The following is a 22,896-nucleotide window of genomic DNA, read 5'->3' as shown; positions in this document are numbered from 1 at the left end:
TTAAGACACAGCGCAGTTAACTCTCCATTATAAAGCCCTTCAGGGGAGTAAGAAAGCTCTGCTCAGTCCCGAGTGCTTTCAGGGCTGCCGTGGGGGTCAGAAGTCTGGATGTCTGTCTCTGTTTTCTGTGGCACACAGTCTGTCAAAATGGAGGCAGTCACCCTCCTCTTTCCCCTTTCCTTGTATCTTTCCGTCTATCTGTCTATCCCTGGGGGACTGCGAAGTGTCAGTCTATGTCTTTTCCTCTGCTCGGCTCAGTAAGGTCTATGGACATTTTGGCCTCAGATACATTCAAGACATACTTCTCACCCCTCTCTCTGACCCATACAGTCAAATATATTATTTTCAATCAATTATGAATCTGATACTGACACGCGCGCACACACACGCACACGCACACGCGCACGCGCACACGCAAACGCACACATACTGTATATATACTGTATATAGGCCCTATATTAGTTTTAGTTATTTTAGTACATCAAGTTCAAGTTTCGATGTTTAGTTATTTTAGTACATCAAGTTCAAGTTTCGATTTTTAGTTATTTTGCCAACTAATGTTAAATAAATTTACATTTACGGAACAAATTTACGGAACATATTGAATGGCTCCTCCCCCTTTTCAAATAGCCAAACAGCGTTTAGTTTACCTCACAGACTGCACGTCGTACTTGACAGCACCATGGAAGCGAATCCGAGCGCTGATGATATGTTGGATTCAATTGTAGAGTTGTGAATAAATTCTAGCCATTTCATTCTTAACCAATGTACAGCTGGAAAATGGAATAAAACTCGAGCAACCGTTAGAGCAACCGAACACACATCTCCAACCCATATTGCTCCGTGACATGTCAACGATCGCTTTGGCCAGGTGATATTTATAGCATAGGGGGTGGGACGCTTTAGATTCTAGAAAGCATTTGATTGGACAGAAGATGTGATGAGATGCTGAAGTCCACGATGATGCAATAAAAATCTGTGATCCGTTTTAGCAGAAGTGAGAGACTGTAAGTTTTGAATGCTTATATCACCTAAATGTGATGATTAGGGTTGGAGCTAAACTCTGCAGGACAGTGGCCCTCCACACTGGCATTGCCCATCCTTGCCCTACACTAACCCTACCCCTAAACCTTCCTATCACAGGAGAACTTTCTGCATTTTTAGATTTTCAAAACACTTCATTTTGTGTGATTTATAAGCTGTTTTCCTCCCTACTCCCCTAAAAAAAGTCCCTACAAGGGCAAAATCAATCCTTGTGGGGACATTTGGTCCCCATAACGTAAAGAATACCAGGTGCACACACACACGCATACACACACACACACACACACACACACGCACGCACGCACGCACACACACACACACACACACGCGCACACAGCCCAACCCCCTGTCACTTATCTATCCCCTACCACTGGTCTGAGGTGCTCCGAGCCTCCCAGCTCTGTCTAAAACTGACAATGAAGGGCTCCGTCGAGGCCACTGCAGCTAAAAGCCCCTAAAACACACTGGGATGTAATGTTAAATAAATGACAAACGGCTCAGGGATGAGGGTGTTCGGTCAGCACTCAGGGGCCATATTGTCTGAATGAGGACAGCTTGAGGAAGTAGTGTAAACATCACAGCATTAAAAAAAATCTAAATTACTATGGATCTAAATAAAGTAACTTATCTTACAAGAAATTGCCGTCAATTGCCAGCATGCAAAATGCAATAACTTTCAATTTTGCTATTTATTTTCCCTTTTCTTTATTAAAGTTGTGTCCATTTGGAATAGTGTGTATTTGAATTACAATATCATAGTGCATTATTTGTCATTTTTTTCATGCGCAGTCTCATCGCTAAAGTAGATTACGGCTGGCTGAGTAATTTTTTAAAATGAGATTTGGCCAGCTAGTTTAATATCTTAGATTGCCATTTTATTTGTGTGGGTCTTATTGGTGACGTACAAAGCTTGAATAATTTACGTTTTTTTACACATTTTTCTTTATGAGAAAAGCTTTTTATTGAATAACCTCTATATTTCAGTGCAACTGACATTTTTATACCAGAGCATCTGAGAGTGGTACTTTCATTAAAAAATAACAGTCGCCGCCTGGAATTGATTTGGTCTGAAATTCTACGGATCAGTATAGACAGATGAGAGAAAATGAGTAGGCTAAAGATATAGATGGACAATCACACAAAGACTATAATTCCCTATATTTGCTATTTCCACATAAGTTAGTACAGCAAGACTATAGCATTACAAACATTTACCATGCATGCTGGTAACAACCCTACATGAAAAACAAAACAAAACAAAAAACAGTGAATTAACAATTTTTTTTAAATACTGGTTTATCTTGGATAGTGCCAGACCAACATGTCCATTCAGCCATGTTCCACAACAACAGCTAATGGAACTGATTAAACAATTAAATCTTGTTAGGTTCGGCTAGTTAAAAAGACAGTTGGGGAAACCAGCAAACCAGAATCCCAAAAAGCAATATTTGCCCATTTAACCTTTTAATCTTTGGTAGATTACATAGTACTAACATATGCATTATTGACTAATACCCCTTTATCACAGTTTTATCATACCAGTAACAGCAACTATGGTTTGGTTATGTGAAAATTGTTGTTGTTAGAATACATTTTTGGAATCCCTGCTGGGGAAAAACAATGCTGTTGGCTGGTTTTTAGAGGGGTTTTGTGTGCTTATCAGCTTGACCAAGCTGGAAAATCGGAAAGACCAGAAAATCTAAGCTGATTTTTTATTTATTTTTAGCAGGCATGGTGTGGGAAAAAGGTTATGTAACTACACTGTGGGAAAACAAAACATTAGCACCCCAAGGAACAAGTGGTAGCATCGGTTTCAGAGAATTAACCTGTTAAAAACCTGCACTGCTGGAGAAATGCTTGTGAGTGAACATTTATAAATACTGGAGGACTCGAGGGAAATGTGTGTGCGTGCTTGTCTTGTCGGCCTGCCAATGTGTCAGCAGTGTGCAGGTCCACATGGATATGCATGCATATATCAATGTGTCCAAGCGTGTGTGTGTGTGTGTGTGTGTGTGTGTGTGTGTGTGCGCGCTTTGTGTAATTTAGAGTTCCTCTGACATTATGCAAGCCGACAAACATTCTGACACCTTGCTTTTGACGATTCAATCCAAAGCCTAAAAATAATAAATAAATATATAATTCAGAGTTAGGAACTGCACAACATGTAGCCTCTCAGCCTCTGGAGAGAACATTTTAATTTGATATGTCTCACACACACACACATACTCATCCACTCTTCAGGATTACCTCAAACACACATATCTAAAACATGCCATCCACCCACCCATTCAAAAGCAACGGCAGCACAGAAACAGTGCTCAGCATTAATGTCTGTTTCACTTTCAGCTCCCCACTAGTATTTCTAACATAACATTTCAGTCTGACAGTATATTTGTGCTGTAACTTACTCTGGCTGTGGGCTTCTTCTTAAAGACATGGATGGGTCAAACAACATCTGCCAAACCCCAATATTGCTTTATGTTTACAGTGAATGACTGCACAGTGCGTTGACCAAAAATGCATTGAAAACTTCACCATAGAGCTTAACACATTCACATTACTGTAGAGTTGCATCATACTGTGAGCTTTAAGCCCCTATTGGCTGAGCTTATTTAAAGTTGCAGTTTGTGTCATTAACAGGACCAAAGATAATTGCACAAAAATGACGGACACGGTTTAGATTAAGCCAGCATTAGGCCATAGTAAGTAACTATTATAAAAGTGTCTAAGAAAACAAAAACAAAACAAAAAAACATTACTTTTGAGGCAAAACAATGGCACTGACTATGTCCGTGCAAATTTCGTTCAGGTAAAACAGCTCAGACATGCATTTTAGTCTGTAACTAGGCTTGCCTGTGAAACCGGGGTATAATATTTTAAACATGTCTCCCCAAGCATCAGCCATTATTTGGGAAAAGAAGATGTCCCACCCAGGGTTCATAGAGTTAACTGAAACTATATATAAAATTAAATAAATAAAAACTTTCGTTACTTGAAATAAAATACCATTTTACCATTTTACATTTTATGTTATGTGTGTGTGTGTGTGTGTGTTTGTGTGTGTGTGTGTGTGTGTGTGTATCTGTAATGTCAATAATGTGTAGTTATGTAAACTTTTTCCCACACCATGCCTGCTAAAAAACAACAACAACAACAAAAAAATAATCATAAATAAATCAGCTTAGAATTTCTGGTAGTACTAATACTAACACTAATACTAATACTAATACTAATAATTTAATAGTGTAACGACTCCTGTCCTTTTAATTGAAGTTAAAATTATAGGAATTTTATTGTGTGCTTTAAAAAAAACAAAAAAACATTTATATATATATATAATTATATAATATATAATATATAAATATTTTAACATACAAAAATACTCACTGTAGTTTTAAATGGTATATGAAACACTTTGACAATTTTTGCTAATTAACAGAAGACTTTTGTGTTCAACTAACCAGTTTGGGTTAGTAGGGGTTCACAGAGGCATAAAGAAGTTTCAGATCTATTAAACATGCTTCAATCACTCTGTGAGAAGCTGAGGGTCTGATATTTTTGATGTAATATGAATGTGTCTGAGTGGCAGTGAGAGTTCACCATTAAGGTTTGGATCTCTTGAATCATGATTCATCTGCTCAGCCTTCTCCATGGCAAGAACCTCCAGCTCATTAATATACTGCACTGGTTCTGGAACTGGAGGTTTGTTGGCCCCTTGCCTCATCATCACCCTTGTGGGGTTCTCCACAGAGCCCAGCTCAATCCCAGGGTCACTCCTCTCAATCTGACCTCTATTAACATTTGATGTAGGGCTAAATAGACACTGTGGAGAAAGATTTGCTACTATGAATCTTACTGAGATATATTGTAATGAGTTGTGGGTTTTAACTTCGGCTACTTTGACGTGATCTTCAGTACAGGATGTTGTGAATTTATAGCATTAAGCATTTGTACAGATGTAGAATAAAATACAAGTACTGTGTCATTGTTGAAGCTATTGCAAACATGCCATTGAATACTGTGACATTATGTGGTACTTTTACATATGATCAGGATCACCTTGCTTACTCTAACCTAAACCTATACTTATTGCACTAAATAAAGCCTTAAATCAAGTAATATTTACAGTGTATTAAAAACGTAGACCTTTCCGATCTTTCAAGAAAACTAAATTAAGTTTGTTAGGTTTTAAATGATAAAACAACAGATATTCTCTTCAGAATGACAGCATGTGTTTGGACACTATCTGTTTTCCAAACCTAGTGGAACATATTCATAGTTAATTTAATTTCTAAAATAATAATACAAATAAATAAATAAATTAATAATACAATGTCAATCATTTGATTTTGTACATCAATCATAATAATACCTTTGCAACATAAGCATAATTAATTATGTAAATACATTAAATGGATAGTTCACTCAAAAATAAACATCATCATCATTCACTCGCCCATCATTCAATTCAGAGCCATATTACTTTCTTCTGTGGAACACAAAATAAGATATTTAGAAAAATGTATCCATCAATAGCCGCGTTTCCACTGTCGGGCCAGTGCGAGCCAGGGCTTTAAACGGGCCGTGCCAGGCTAAAGCCCATGGCCTGTAGCACCGAGCCCAAAACACACTGCGTTTCCACTGTCGGGCCAGAAGCTCCACAGCGCTTCACTAAAACCCGCTTGTAACACGCCTCTCTGGAACAACGTCACACAAACCCATCATTTCACCAACAAATTGAAATTTTATCAGAAAACTAATCAGACATAAATCACTGGAAACAGCGCGGTCACAAAACAAACATGATAAAAGCGACCTTTTGCTGGCATTTTTGTTGTTTACTTGAATATTTAAAACCCAAGAATCGATGTTTTACCACAGGTTTACAATAAAAAAGTGATACATTGATCATAATCAGTGCCGGCCCGAGCCTTTTGGGGGCCCTAAGCAGAATTTGATTTGGGGGCCCCCTCCCACCACGCAGAGTCACCTGTGCTTGACGATTATTGACACAAATGTCACGCTATAATGTTACATTATAAATTAATACAATGAGGTTATGTATTAATACAAAATAAATACTTAATAAAAAATAGATACTTAAAGTATTAACTTTTTCTTTACTCTTTTACTAACTCTTGGAAACTCACAAAACATATTAAAAAAAATATTTGCAAAATGTCCTCCAACGTTTTGCAACACTTTGCAGTTTGAATGATGTCTTGTATGAACATGACGGAGTATGTTTTTATGTTTCCACTGTTCGATCGCGCCCGCGACTCACACACACACACACACACACACACACAACATATTCCAGCTTTGTAATCTTCCACTGTGATGTTTCCAAGCACATTTTTGCGCGTGTGAAGAGGATGATTTTTTCCGTCGATATTGGAACGTTACGTGAGTGAAGCACAAAGCCTATGATAAAGAATAGTTTACCATCCAAATCCATCGCGAATGTTGAAACATTTTGATTCTAATGAGAGAGATACGTGAGCCCAACGCCGCTTACTTTCACTTTCGCTTTAAATTATTTCGTTTTGGCTTCATAGTTATTTTTTTATTCTTGTTCTGTTCTGACTATCATTACATTTAAAGGATAAATCATTGATCAAATCAAATTTTTGTGACATGGCTTAACATTACCGTGACTTTGCGCACGAGTTGTCTATGAACGCGAGGTTATGCGCATGACTCAAACACTGGCAGACACAGCAGCAGTTGTAAGCAGGTATATTGATCATGAAATCAGAATTTTCTTGTCTTCAATTATTAATCCTTTTATTCATTTATGTCACTTGTTTAAGTTAATTAATATGTAAAAAATAAAATAAAATAAAAAACTCGATAGGGGGCCCCCTGGTGGCGAGGGGGCCCCAAGCAGCCGCTTAGTTCGCTTATGCCTCGGGCCGGCCCTGATCATAATTAATTTGTGTCAAAACTGCACATTAGCCACACAGAAATAAAGTGGCTTACCATTAGGTCTATTTCCAAAATGAAAGAGGACAGACTTACTTATTCAGTCTGTATCTGTTTATTTGGTAGTTACAGAACAAATTTACATCACATTTAAGAAAGAATGATAATTTTTACAAATATGCCACCAAAAATACGACCTGATACGTTTTAGCACTCTCTCCCAGTAGGCTACAGTTATATTTTCAGTCAGAGAAACAGAGGAAGCTCCCAATAAAGTTGCTTTATTTTATGATAGTCCGGTATAAAGAGATGAGACGTAGGCCTAGGCTACTGACAGATCAAATAAAAACATGATAGCTTTTATGATTTGTCTGATTTCTTCAAGCGTTCATATTTACCATGTTTACTATGGTAATGGTAAGTGTGCATAGTCTTTTGCATCGCGTATAAATATTTCTAGCTTATACGGTGATCAGAATTCACATCGGATCACTAACAGAAGGCAATCAAATATGAAAGTGAGTTTTGAGGTAAATTATGTTATAAGACTTTAATGCTGATGTTAGTTGGTATATGGAATCATCCGGCGCTGCTGTCTCCCGGCTCCCGGCTCAGGTAAACTCCGCTTCTTTTCGTAACCACTCCTCTAGCCCGAGCTGGCCCAATTTGGCCCAAGGTATTCGGCGGGCCAGAAAACCCTGGCTGTTGGCCCCGAGGAAGCCCTGACGAGGCCCGATCAAGCCCCGGAAGTGACAGTGGAAACGCGACTGGCCCTGGCACGCACTAGCATACCCCCTTTTGGCCCGACAGTGGAAATGTGGCTAATGAAGTCCAAAACAACATTGGTCTCTACTGGCTAGTGTTGTAATTCTCGAGACTGGACTTGGTCTTATCCATCTTGAGTCCAAGACCATGTACTGTATTCATGATCTTTGTCTTGTCGAGTCTTTGGGTTTCTTAACTCGGATTTGACCCTCTTCTGGTCTTAGTCTTGACTCAGACTCAACCTACTCAGGTCTTGGCTGTCAGGGTCACATTATGTATCAATGTAAAGTCAAGTCAAGTCACCTTTATTTATATAGCGCTTTTACAATACAGATTGTATCAAAGCAGCTTCACAGTGATAACATGAAAACAATACAACAAAGTTTGTTTCTAGAAGAAAATTGCGTCATCGTCCACCTTAAAGCAACACTATGGAACTTTTCCTCTGCGGTCCCCCTACAGGTTGGAAGCGGAATTGTCCATTACCGCTGTCGTCAATCATTCAGCCTACCGCAGCCTACTGTCGCACACACGCCCACTGTTTATCCAGCACCGGCTTTGGAATGAACAATGTCCACAGACAAGGTAAAGTATGATGCATGATTTTATGAAAGTATGATGTATTGCGACATCAGAAATGAAGAAAAACTAAATAATGACTACATTTAAATTTACATTTAGTCATTTAGCAGACGCCTTTGTCCAAAGCGACTTACAAATTAGGACAAAAATTCAGCGAGTCATCATAAAGAGGCAAAAGCAACAACAACGCAAGAAGTGCTCAAAATACGAAGTTCAGGTATTATTCAGAGTAGTATAAGCCTGATAAGTGATGTTTCAAAGGGAAAGGAAATTTTTTTTTTTTTTCCTATAAGGTTAAGTGCTCACGGAAGAGATTGGTTTTCAGCTGTCTTTTGAATGTTGTCAGGGATTCTGCATTCCGGAGGAGGGTGGGGAGAGCGTTCCACCAGCATGGAACTGTGAATGAGAATGTTCTGGAAAGTGATTTTGTGGCTTTCTGTGATGGAACCACGAGACGTCGCTCGTTGACCGATCGTAGGTGTCTGGTAGGGATGTAGACTCGTAGGAGTGAGTGAAAGTAGGAGGGAGCTGAGCCTGTGATAGTTCTGTAAGCAAGCGTCAGTGCCTTGAACTTGATGCGAGCAGCGAGAGGTAGCCAGTGCAGAGAGATGAACAGAGGAGTGACGTGGGCCCTCTTGGGCTCGTTGAAGACTATTGTAACGCTTGCCGTAAAGCAAGTCAAATTTGTAGTTTTCTTATGTCTCATTAGAACTACAGAAACGCGACCCGATCTGGCAATCTTATATAGTGTGGTTATAGCAGATAAAGGACCGCAAAGCGGAGGCATAAGTGCCTTTCACCCTGTTACGACTTGATGAACCACTGAAACGATTTTGGAAACATTATTTTAAGGTAAATTTTTTTACATAGTGTTGCTTTAAGTAAGGCAGACCAATAATATTGTTGAATATTAAATGTCAACAACTAAGCAAGCTAAAACCCAAGGCAACAGTGGCAAGGAACCAAAACTCCATCAGGTGACAGAATGGAGAAAAAAACCTTGGGAGAACCCAGGCTCAGTCGGGGCCAGTTCTCCTCTGGCCAACGAGCGAACAGTGTATGATTATGATTCAGGCAGCATTACAGGTCAGAAGTGAGATTGGATCAGAACATTCAGAATATTTATCCAGTTCCATCTGGTTGGAAGTCGGAGTCATCACGCCGGTATGAAGACGAGTTTGTTGAGGATCAGTGCAGATGGCTGTCGTATACAATGTGTTATACACATGCACATACACATGCTGTCGTTCATGTGCCCGTGCTTTCTTTCATTTAATTTAGTTCCGGTCTCCTCAGTTAGCAATTCCTCCCTGTTTGTTACCTTGGTTTGATTAGTCCCACCTGTGTCTAGCTTAGTTCTCTCTGTGTTTATACTCCCTGTGTTGTACTGTTAGTTGTAGGTTATTGCTGTTTCTGAAGAATCTCCTTGTATTTTGGAAAGTCACTCATGTTTGGATTGCACAACACCATGACATCGGCCAGGACACGAATAAGCTGGTCTCAACTACAATACTGTTAATTACTTTTATCGTAAGGGCAAAAACAGCAGAAACATTCTTCAAAATGTTTTCTTTTGTGTTCCGCAGAAGAAAGAATTTAATGCAAGTTTAGAACGTCATGAGGGCGAGTAAATGATGACAGCATTTAAAATGTGTGTTTCTATCCATATCCCTGATCTAAATCAATGAAAATCTTATATTTTAAATCCCAACTTCATTGCACTCCAAATGGTTCTGAATATTTTAGATGCTATATATACACTGTGCTGCTCCATTCCTTCTGTAAAAATCTGCATCTCCTTCCCCCTCCACAGGTGGTAGATTGAGGGCTTGAAGGAAGGGTGTGAAGCTCTTAACTGTGATTACACCTCATGGGGGAGATTGATCATATCAATCAATCAGTCTTTTTTTCTCACTTATATTGGTGCTGATGAGCTCCCGTCTTTACAACAGAGTATAAGACCACCTGGTCCAAATATGACTTTTGACCTCTAACACTTCTCCAGACATAAAATCATTCATCATGTTGCAGTACTTCATGCAACAAAACAGTTGACTATCTCTGCTTTTCCAAAGCACAATCCAGCCAATGAATATGAGTAGTGAATCATCAGTCAGAGCACAGGAAATGGGCACACAGAGAGAAACTGATAAATACGGTGTGAGAATAAGTCCTGAGGGCCGAGAGAGCTGTCCTGTGAAAACTTGGGGAGATTCTAATAATGAAGTTTGGCCATATCTGCGGATATGGAATCCAGATAGAGGAAGACAGCAGGCTTTTAGATAAAGCTGTGTGTCTCTATTAGTGTGAAACTGAGCTTAGGCCAGGAGATATCCCGCATTTGATGTGCTGAGACAATGCCTCTCCAGGATGAAATGAAATTTGCAGTTATCATCATTATCATGATGAACGATGAGAGTCTGGCCAGGATGGCAAAGTTATGAATACGTTGTGCCAATAGTTTTTTTTTTTTTACAGACAGGGGAAACATGCTAGTAGGTCTATGGCTCAGAACATCAGGAGATAGAGGCTGGAATGAGAGACTGTAATTTAACCAGTCAATATTCTGAATGCAAAAAATGATCAAAAACACAGCAATATTGTGACATTTTTTATAAAATAATTTCTGTTTTTTATATTTTAAAATGTAATTTATTAGTGTGATGGCAAAGCTGAATTTCCAGCAGCCACTACTCCAGTCTTCAGTATCACATGATCCTTCTGAAATCACTCTAATATGCTGATTTGCTCCTCAAGAAAAACTTTTTATTAAATTTATTATAAAAAAAACTTTCAGTTGTGCTCCTTAATATTTTTTTGTGAAAACTGTGTTTTGTTTTTTTGTTTTTGCACTGGGAATGAAACTACCACACCGCCATGCTTGAATGTGTCTGGACCCTTACGGTTGTGTGGGTGTGCTCACAAGAACGCAAGAAGGCCTCAGACGTTAGCTTGTAATGTCGACTCAAGGACGTGAGAGCCCGGAGTGGCATGAACATCCAAACTATAAAATCGTATGAATGTGTACGGAGAGGACCAGCCAGTCGCATCACAAACAAGTTGTAAGGGGCCACCCCTTGCCAAAGCACTAGAGGAGGCGACCCCACTGGTGGAGTAAGCCCTAAGACCCGTTGGCGAAGCTTGACCGCGCGCCTCATAAGCAAGAGCAATAGCATCCCTGACCCAGTGTGACATGGTCTGCTTAGTGGCAGCCGCCCCTTTGTTACGGCCCCCATAACAGACGAACAGTTGCTCTGACTTACGCCACTGGCTAGAGCGGTGGACATAGGCCTGAAGAGCATGGACTGGACACAGTCTGTGAGATCTCTCCTGCTCCGGCGTTGTGAATGGCGGAAGGCAGAAGATCTCGAGAGTGACCGGATGTACAATCGAGAAAGGAACCTTAGGCAGGTAGTCAGGATGAGGATGCAAAATCACTTTCACCATTCCTGGGGCAAAGTCTAAGCAGGATGGCAAGATCGACAAAAACTGCATATCCCCGATTCTTTTTAAAGAAGTTATAGCCATAAGAAAAAAATTTTTTTGAGTCAGAAGTTTGTCAGACGCGGATTCTAGAGGTTCAAAGGGGGTCTCAACCAGACCCTCGAGGACTATAGCTAAGTCCCATGAAGGGATCTCGGGAGGCCTCAGTCGTCTGGCCCCACAAATAAAACGAGCGAGCAGAGGATGTCTCCCGTGTGGCACCCCGTCAACCAAGGCATGGCAAGCCGAAAGAGCGGCCACATAAACCCTGAGAGTGGTGGGGCATATGTCTGTTGATAATTTTCCTGCATGAAGTCCAGAACTGAAGCAATCTGGCAGTTGACCGGATCTGCATTATGTAAAACACACCACCTTTCAAAGACACCCCATTTGCTGGCATAACTCTTTCTAGTGGTGGAAGCCCTAGCAATAACATCTATTGCTAACAATTCTATTGACGTGTTACACACAATATTCACAGCTGGTCACGATTAAAGACGTTCCCAATGCGCTAAGCAGCGCAGCATCGATTGTAGCTTTTGAAAGGGAACAGCATTTATTTAAAACAGTAATATTTTGTAACTTTACAAAAGTGTTTACCATCTCTGTTGATCAATTTAATGTGTCCTTGCTAAATAAAAGTATTAATTTCTTTGAAAAACAAATAAAGAAAAATCGTACTGATGCCAAACTTTTGAACATAATACTGTTTCTAGCTAGCCCGGCTAACGTCAGACCTCTTTCTCATTGAGACGTGGTCTGGGAACCACATGTTCATTTTCTCGTATTTGAGGCGTGGTTTACGAATGCCCAGAGCCATTTATTGGACGCTACGAATGTCTATCAAATGCGCCTGTACGTAGCTCATAGCCAATCGTTTCAATTATACCAGATGACGTATGTAGAGCGACAGAAATTCGACGAGGAAGAAGACGAAATAAACTTGCGTTCTAAACTACTTAGAACACTATCTAAGGCTGCATCGAAAGGTAACTTCACTTCTGCTGCCATGTTAGATCCATAGATATAAACAAACTGCTTCGGTGTGTCGCATAGACGTCGTCATCGTCTTGCTGCTCCCTCCCCGTTCTGTGATTGGTCCCCTCGTTGAAGCGAAAATCTAGTCCATGGAATCCAGGCTGCCTAGCAGCGTGAATAAAATCGCGCTGCGCACAAGGCAGCATGGGGAAACCCAGGCTAGTTTCTAGCATGTCTCTCAGAAGATTTTTAGCATGGTAATGAATATGACAATGTCAATGTATTTGGTCTTGGCAGAAAATATCTGCTATGATGCTGCTGCCGGCGATGTTGTTGCTGCTACAGAGTATATGAACAGAGTATAGGAACATGCCACTGCCAATACATACACCGATACGCTGCTGTGAGCATGTACACATTTAAGACAAACTGCTTCAGCACATAAAAATGACCCATAGCAGATCTTTAAAGGTGGAGCTGGGGAGAGCTGGAGGGTTTCAGGGGACCTCTGAAAGTGCACTGCAATCTGACTGCTATAGTGAATGCTAACCAGCTGTTTAAATGTTGAGCAGCAAGGTCATTGGCTGCAGATGTGACATGAACCAATAAGCTTGTGCCATGAAGGTAAATATGTAAATATCATCAGTTAGGACCCATCAGCCAGCGTCATCTAGAGTTTCATTATAAAACTTGTTTATTTATTTATTTCAAAGTATTTTCCCTTAATACATACTTTTTTTCTGAACAGTTGGAGGACTTGTCACAGGCTGCAAAACAACATTTTTAGTTTTCCTCCCATGAAGCCCTCCCTACACTATACCAGTTATAACTTTATTAAGGTATCAGATTTCTTTTTCATTAGTGTATTATTTTTAATGCACCGGAATCACATGCAGAAATCTATTTAGTCCATTCCTATATTCCTCTGTAATATGAGCCTTGTATGTGATCATAATAACATAACTTTACACATAAAAAAGCCTATAATTTCAATGATCCACTGATGTCAATTCAGTGTTAAAACAGCTCTACTCACCAGCCTGCTCTGTGCTCACGGTGATATTGGCAAGCTGTCTCATGGATCTTCCCAAGCCTGACACTCCATTCAAAGCCTCGATTTGGAATGTGTAGTTGGCATGTGCCACAAAGTCCTGGACCACCACAGAGGTGCTTGCGAGGCCTGTGGGTCTTGGTACGAAGCGCACATTGCTGTTGCATGGCTCACAGGCCTGTCCATCAGCTCCACATCGAATACATAAGACGTTATAGGTTATATCCTTCCGACCACCTGTGTCACTGGGCGGAGTCCACTCCAGGAAGAGGGCGGTCTCATTGATGTTAAAAACCAAATTTCGAGGAGGTGAGGGCGGTCCTGAAAGGAGAGACACCTGACACATTAGCAACCATAATTATCATGCTGGGAGAAATCCATCTGTGAGAGGGGGGGAAAAATGCCTATTTGCGCAAAAAATATAATGCAGATTAACAGTTTTTAACTTTTTCCCCCTCTCTCAAAAATGTGCTTATGCTTTAACTAATGAATCCCTCTAATGCCTTAAAAATCATGCGAGAGCTTTTGTCATCTCTCTTTCCCACCCTCCCTCTGGTTTAGCTGATATACAAATGTCTCTGCTCTAGTACCCTGGTTCTGTTTCCTATAGAACCCCGGCTCAGAGCCAGGTACAGGGAAGTCTGCGTTTATCTTCTGTTACCCAGACTCAGCTAATGATGATAATGAGAATATGTCCTAGACATGATTATCATAGTTAATGATAATTGCACCCACTCGTGAATAACAAGGAAGTAATTATTCCTCCTCTCCTGTTTTTAATGCAGATTGCTGCTGGTGAGGAAAAGATTGAGTTTGGTGAATAATTCGAGTAAGCACTATGAGGGAGGGAGGGGGAGGGAGGGGGGAGGGGGAGGGAGGGGGGAGGGAGGGGGGGAGGAGGAGGAGGGGGGGGGGGGGGGATGAGAAGAGGATGATGAATCAGAAGACTGAAATAAGAGAAATTCTGATCAATAGAATCAGAAACAATAGAGGAAGAAGAAACAGAAAAGAGAATGAGAATGATGAGAGAATTAGAGTGATCTGACATGATCTGTGTCCTTCTTGTTTTGCACTGATACTTATCTTTACCTTTTTGTAATCTTATTTTACCTATTTATTTCTCTTCTGGGTAACTGAAACCAGTGCCATGAAAACTTTCACCCGTATTGTATCACAGGCTTGTTCTCTCTCATTTCATACGACCACAGCTGGAGTCATCCTGTGTCTCAGTTATAGATGGTATAGAACATAACATGAGACATTTCCCTTGATCTTTTGACATATAAGAGGTATTTGTACCATTAAAACATCCTGCAAGTATAGCTTAAAACATCCTCCTCATTATAAAAAAAAAAAAAACATTGATCTAATCAAGCTCCAAAAACAGCTTGTTTTGAATTGTGTGATTTGTGATATCACACAGGTGAAAACATTTGCATATGACTGCTTCCAAAGCAAGACATCGACAGATAGATCATCACACCATATGACCCGCCCACTGGCATTCAGTCGCTTAATGGCTGACATGTTCCTACACTGGATGTGAACGCGACAAAAGCAAATACAGCCCATTATAATGACTGACGCTGTCCACACTGGCTTCAGTATACAGGTACGAGTTTAGATTCTGACATGCTTGAGTCTGTCGACAACAGCACAAATGAAAGAGTGCAAGAATACTTGCTTTGATACATCCAGTTTAAACAGTTCATTTGTGTCTCTGCACAGACTTCAGAAGGATCCCAGTGTCGGAAACAAGTGGATGGTTTATATTAACGACATCCCTGATCACGTCGGAGGATTGCATGTTTGTTCGGAGCATTTGACTGCAGATTTTATTCACTTGTTGCAAAAATCAGTACATTCACTGATATTCATAACAAGAATGCTCTTGCTTGTGTCAAATTTCTTAAATATTATTTGTCTATTTAAACTATCGGTATTTTTTAAATGCTGTAACCACTTTTGAAATTCAAATGTGTAGTGAAAAAAAAAAAAAGCGATAAGAATGGGCTGACTAACGTGTACAGGCCATGGTGGGAGGGTCCTTGCTGGATCTGTAGTAGCTCTTCTCGCAGTGACACTGTGGCGAACCATCGGAGTGGCTGGAACTGTGCGGGGGACACTTTGAACATTTGATGTTTCCTGCAAAGGCTTTGTAGAACCCAGGTCTGCAGGCTGTGTGGAAAACATAAGAGAAAAGTTAAGGTGGTGCATTCCAGGGTTTAGTGAAAGTACAAACAGACTGATTAGGGCTGTCAATCAAAAACAAATTTTTTACTGAAATGAATGGCCAATTATTTAATCAAATGAATCACAATTATTCACATTTATCAATATTTTCTGTATACTGTATATCCCCCCCCCCCCCCCCCCCCCCCACCCTTACTCATCAATTAATTAAATTGATCAAAAGTGACAGTAAAGACATTTATAATGTTAGAAATGATTTCAAATTTAATATTATTTTTAACATTATATATTTTTTATTTTACATTACATTTATCAACCGTGAAAAATAAATATCATGGTTTCCACAAAAATATAAAGCAGCACAACTATTTTCAACATTGATAATAATAAAAATGTTTAATAAAAATGCAAATCTTCACATATTAGAACGAAGAAGACTGGGATAATGGCTGCTGGAAATTCAGCTTTGCCATCACAGTAATGAATTACATTTTAAAATATATTACAATTGAAAACAGACATTTTAAATGGTAATAATATTTCACAATATTACTGTTTTATTGTATTTTTGATCAAATAAATGAGGTCTTGGTAAAAATAAATAAAAAATACTTCTTTCAAAAACATAAATCTAACAGACCCCAAACTTTTAAATGGTGGTGTATAACAACGCTTTGCAATCATGTTCACACATAGACACACAAAACCAATCACAAGTCGCACGGGTATATTTGTGGCAATAGCCAACAATACATTGTATGGGTCAACATTATCGATTTTTCTTTTATGCCAAAAATCATTAGGATATTAAGTAAAGATCATGTTCCATTAAGACATTTTTTAAATTTTACTACCATATATATATATATAAAAAAAATATATAAAACATTTATTTATGTGAGTGAATGCAGCAGAATCGTGAACATAAATGGACAACTTTAAAGGTGAATTTCTCAATGTTTTTGCACCCTCAGATTCAAGATTTTCCAATAGTTGTATCTCGGCCAAATATGTCCTATCCTAACAAACCATACATTACTGGAAAGCTTATTTATTCAGCTTTCAGATGATGTATCTCAATTTATAAAAATTGACCCATGTGACTGGTTTTGTTGTAGGGTCACATTTTAGCATTCCATCTATGCAAAATTAATTGTCTTTTTATCTGAAATATTATATTGTATATTTTATTTATATAAATATTATATTATTTTAAATTGATGCTCAAAATACACATGCAGATGAATAACCCTAAAAACGACCACTTACAATATGGACACGTGAGGCAGATAAAATGTGAGGTGATGTTTTCAATCTGTCTGTCTCCATGGAACTGCTAGCTTAAGAGAGAGCTTCTCCTTCTCCCTCTTTCTCTCTCTGTCTCCCTCCAGTGTGCAGCCTCACTCATTTGATCTTTTCTATGCTCCAACCCATAGCAGTTCTTAAACACTCCCTGTCTTGGACTTAGACTCCACACTAAAAGACCCGCCAAGGCCCAGGAGAGCAGCCAGACGAGACTGAGTTAAGTGGTACACACACAAGCACACATACTTACACACATCATAAATGTAAGATAGCAGATCTCTTTCTGAAGTCTCTCTCTCTCTCTCTCTCTCTCTCTCTCTCTCTCTCTCACACACACACACACACACACACACACACACACACACACACACACACACACACACACACACACACACACACACACACACACACACACACACACACACACACACACACTAGTTTTACTTTTATTTAAATTTGCTCCTCAGAGGTTAGTAATTCTCTACAGCCACAACATTACAGGCATTGATCTGTTTCTCTCTGACTCCAGACACCTTCTCCAGTAACAGGGCCATTCCCAGAGAGCTTCGGAGCTTTCCCAGCAGCCTTTTGTCCTTATTGTGATGCAGAGAAACAAGGTCTGTGCGCAGGACCTCTGTTAGCATCTTTTAAAATCGGTAAAGGCGTTTGGCAGTGTTCCTAGCAAGGAAAACAGCTCCAATGTATAAATCATTAATGAGTTGTTCTTACTTTTATTTAGAGCTGTTGTAAACAAAGTCAACTTCTATTTTACGGAAATGGAGAGCATATGTTATGGAAGCACAAATTCGACAAGTAGTCAAACAAATGAGCCACCATCCAGATCTGAGAATGTTTATAAAGGAAAAAAAGACAAAAGATCTTTCAGGATTTGCTCATTAAAGTCATTGGAAATGCTAATTGTAATAGCCATGTATGTTTCAGTTTAGTTTGTGCCAACCCCATGGTTTTAGGCACGAAGAGAGTGGTTCAGCTTTTAGCGGTGTTCATCGCCATAGTAACTTACACTCCACAGCTAACCTTCTCCGGGGCAGGTTATGTTCTGAGTAAGAGATCTCAAACTGAAATTGGACCAATCAGTAGTAGGCAAAGTGACATGTCTGATGTAAAAAAAAGCCACTCCCCTAGATTATCTTTCTCCAAATTAAAGGTCACCATAGTAACATATTTTTAAAGACAAAATTGTCTAGCAATAATTATTTATTATAATTATTTTATATGATTTATACATTATTTATATGATTATTATACCCCTAATCCATTACACATGAACAATTTTAGTTTACAATTATTTTTAAGCATTTAGTTAAATGAATAACATATAATATAAACAAGATTTGGAATCAGTAGATAAAGCTTTAAAAAATGACTAAATGTGAACTTACATATTCCAGTCTCTGTATGCCTAATATAATCAACTATATAAACTAACTTCACAAGTTTCTTCTTGCTGTGTAAATGTATTTATGTAGTTCATATTCTTCCATCTCGTAATCTTCGGCAGAAGAGAGAGATGAATGTTGCTGATTCTCTTGCAAGAAGTGAATTGCAGTTTTGCTAAGTTTCAAGGCATGTGATTGGCTGTTCACTACTGAAGTCACACTTTCATGTGCACGCACTCCATGAATTCAGGATCAAAACCTGAGTTGACAGAGAAAGTTGATGATCAACGTCATGGTACAAACAAAGCCTGAATTGGTTTGGCTTTTTCAATTTATAACTAATCCTGTAACCCTGAAATTAAACATTTAATTTGTTCCCTATAATGTCTGACAGTGGATATACATACATCACAGGAGACATTTTTTTTTTTCATAAGTCATAAAAACATTTCCACGACAGTGTCTTGTCCACCACATCTCAAGTAATGTATTGTGTTTTAGACGTTTTGTAATACAATGCCCGACTCCTTTGTCTTGTTAAGGCTAATTTCACAGCTAGCTTTTTATGATCCCAAACAAACACAACTAAAATATACGTTTTTTTTTCATAATTTGCCAAAAAATATATATATTCTAACAAGTAATATTTACCTTGAATTTGTAATCTAAAGCATGCTCTCCTGACACTATCTTCTTGGTAAATAGGTATAGTAACTTTTGAAGAAAAAAAAAAAAAACATTTACGGGAAAAATTATTTGATGTGGTGGAAATTATGCCACAACTGGGCAATCATTTTTTAACTCTTTGTTTAGATTATAATATTTTTAAACATGTTCTAATTAATTTTTTAATGGTCAATGGTCAAAATAATACAATATATACAGACATACATATATACAGACATATAACAAAAAGAGAATAATAATATTGAAATCTTAAAAAACTTTTTTTTTAAATCAACCCCTGGGATATAAGTATCCAAAAAAAAAAAAAAAAGTTGAAGAAACATCTATTTATATTTATTTATTATTTACCCGTATTGCTCCAGCTATTTATGCTTTTACTATCTGACCCGAACCACAAGTATTGACATTTTTACAAGGCCCATAGCCGCTCTAATTAGGCCGACAGAGGAAGTAGATCTGCCTCAGTGAAGTGAAGACCAGTGATACCAAGAACGGTACGATTCTGCAGCATTTACCTTTCCCCAGAGGATTCACAGGCAGCCATGCTGCAGAACGGTTCAGCTCTCAATATCAAAGGATGCAAAGCAGGATGAGGCAGCGCTGGAGGCAGGCGTGATAACAAAGTGGTCGTTTAGATCTAGGAAATTAGTTCAATTTTAATTTGCTCACATTGTAAAATGACTCCCGGTGTGGCTCTTTGTGGAGCTTGTAATTTCACAGAGGGAGAGAAAATAACATTGGTATGGGTGCACTGGGAAAAACAAAACAAAAAAAAAACATAAAAAACAATACTACATTCACCTTTAATTAAGCTTCATTTTCAGTACAGTTCATTTCTGTTGTTTTTAGAACAATTCAGACACATTTGTATACCACAGTCTCCACTGAATTTCAGGTGCTAAAACAGTAGTTTCTTAGACTGGGTAAACCCAGCCCGATCTGCCGGCGATTTGATTTCGTCCTGCAGCTCAGGCTGGAAACCTGTAAATGTTTCTATCCTGCTTCCGTTACAAATCTGCGGGGACCAATCACAAACTGGCTTATCCACCTGGCGCGCTATTGGCTCTCGCACGACCGTCAATCCAATTCCTTTTAGCCTCTCGACGATGCTCAATGGCATCTTTAGTTTAGCAAACAAATCGCTTGAGTGGGTGTAAATACAACTCACTTTCATGTTTGTTTTTTTCGCATCGCTCGATGCCATTGCTGCTTCTGCAAACCGCTGATCAATGCTACAAACCAACACGTTTGCTGACACGTTTCCGGCCTGGAGTTTTCGCATCGCTCGGCAAAGTACGTCACCTGGATCTTTGGTCTGATTGGTTGAAGGACTATCCAATTGCGTACAGAGCCATTTGAACTATGCCCGTTGATTACGCCTCTTGTGCTGTAGAAAATACAGAGCTTTAACTACTATACAGTAGTTTCTGCTACTTTCACCTCAAAGCAAGCCAATACCTTCTAAAAAGCCAATTAAATGCAACCCTCCGTGCCAGTTAATGGACTCCGTAATGGCTATGTCAATATGAATATATATATTTTCCCCTCAGACAGACATGTATTGAGTATCAGCTGACATACTGTCTGAGCAGGGAGTTAGAACAGCAGGGAGATGAACAGGAGACAGTAATTTAGAAAATTGATCCAATTCCCTGCAACCACGCTTTAAACTTTTCTAGAAAATGGCCGTGGCTTTGGGAACGTACCTCAGGAAAGTTGTTCGGTTGCCTGCCCTACAGTTCAGGTTTTGCCTAATGGTCATGTAGTGCATAATAACAACAGCGAGGAGGTTTAGGTGGTCCATTTGAAAGAAAGTGAAGGGTTTTATTATTCAGAGTGTGTCTGAATTGTTACAATGACAGACAGCGTAGAGAGTAAGTCGCTCTCTCTCTCTCCCCCAGCAATCATCACATCTCAACGGCACTTTTCTTGCCCCCGAGGACAAGACCTTTATGACAGGAAGACAAGAGAGTGTCTGTGTGGAAGATATAGTTCTAGAGATTCTTTCTCTCCTCTTCTCTCTTCGTCTTTTCTCTGTGTCTTTTTCTCCTTTTCAATGACAGTTTTGGGGCATTTTCCAGCGCCGCTGTGTTTGTGTGTATGAGGTGTAAGGGTAGGAGGACACGGGAACTAAGAGAAAGAATTTTAGGGGAGAGAGAGGAAGAGATGTAGTCCCACAGGTAAACAATTTCATCGTTAACACAGGGGACTGCCGGTAAAAAATGCAATTATGATTTGGTATTCGGTTTAAAATTCTCATTCGCCTTTAATGAATGTTCTCAGAGCTAGTGACCTGACGGTGCAATGCAGTCTAGGCCTCATCATCTCTCTTTTCTTTCTCTCTCTCTTGCCTTTTCTTGGTCTCTTTATCTCTTTCCTTCATTCTCTCTCTTTGTCCCTCCATCCGCCCACCTCCCTCTCTGTATTTCTGTACTCTCTGTTGACAGTCTATCTGGGTATGGAAATAGGCAATGGAGATTGCCTCCAGCAGTATGTCAGTCCCCAGTGGAGGAAATAGACCCATGATAGCACAATTACTTAATACACAAAAAAGCTGAAAATAATAGCTTTGGTGTGTGACGGAAAACAAATCGGAGAGCTTTGATAGCAAAAAAAAGAAAGAAATTCAATCAGAGGTCCATTTCGGGCAGCCCCGGATCCTGCTGATTCCACTAATTTGTGTTATTCCCCACCCTCAGCATTTAGATATACAAATCCTACTGAATGGTCTTCCTGAATGCTAATCATAACTGTCAGTTAGCAGTTGGCAAACAAAGGGTAGAGTGACAGATTGCTGGAATATACTCAATGCTTCCTCACATGACAGTTTTACAAAACGCAGAGTATTAACAGTCATTATTCAATTTGGAAAGGCAGTCTATAATAGACTGCTAAATGTGCTGCCGTCCTCCGACTCGCTGCCCGAAGCGCATATTGAACAAAGAATTATAAGCATTGAGTTTTAGGACAAATGATTCATTTTTAATCTCCGGTTGGTATTTAAATGTTATGAATGTGATTTTCTACCTCTGCAAGGGATGAAGCGTGTGTATTTTCTGCCTTATGCGGAGCAATAGCCCTTATTGAGCGGAGGAGGAATTCTGCTTTCCATTTATCTGTGTCAATTTGATGTACATTTAACTGGCTGCTAATGCAGCAGTTGCAGTTTTGGTTCTATATGAAATGTTACTGTGGAGTTGTTGATATAGCAATCTTTCTCTATCAACATATGCTACTGAGCAAGACACTTAACCCTGGGTTGCTCCAGGGGGGTTATATGCCTGCAAACAGTTTACTCAGTAGTAGCACAGGGTGGAATGATATGTATAACGTATAGAGTTACAAATGTGTCAAACGGTAGAGATTATGCTACTGTACATATAACATTTATTCCATAGCATGTCTGCAGCAAAAAAAGTAATAATCAGCAGTAATAATAAATAATTAAAAATACTCAATTAAAAATAAATTACAAATAATAAA

The 22,896-nt window shown here is 39.2% G+C and overlaps 1 protein-coding gene across 3 annotated transcripts in view; it reads right to left on the bottom strand.

Annotated features, from left to right (window-relative positions):
• epha6 (eph receptor A6) overlaps positions 1-22,896 on the bottom strand; it is a gene marked incomplete at its 3' end in the record, with an annotated part of 171,130 nt that overhangs the window by 22,873 nt on the left and 125,361 nt on the right. For all 3 annotated transcript variants that reach the window (XM_082164013.1, XM_082164014.1, XM_082164015.1), the window contains exons 4-5: positions 15,851-16,006; positions 13,814-14,149 (exon numbers count right to left, since the gene is read on the bottom strand). In XM_082164013.1, coding sequence (XP_082020139.1) covers positions 13,814-14,149; positions 15,851-16,006 — 492 coding nt within the window. The remainder of the gene's footprint in view (positions 1-13,813; positions 14,150-15,850; positions 16,007-22,896) is intronic.

The sequence above is a fragment of the Leuciscus leuciscus genome (assembly GCF_965113295.1).
Source record: "Leuciscus leuciscus genome assembly, chromosome: 3".
Classification (NCBI taxonomy): domain Eukaryota; kingdom Metazoa; phylum Chordata; class Actinopteri; order Cypriniformes; family Leuciscidae; genus Leuciscus; species Leuciscus leuciscus.
This window is presented reverse-complemented; position numbering and strand designations above follow the sequence as displayed.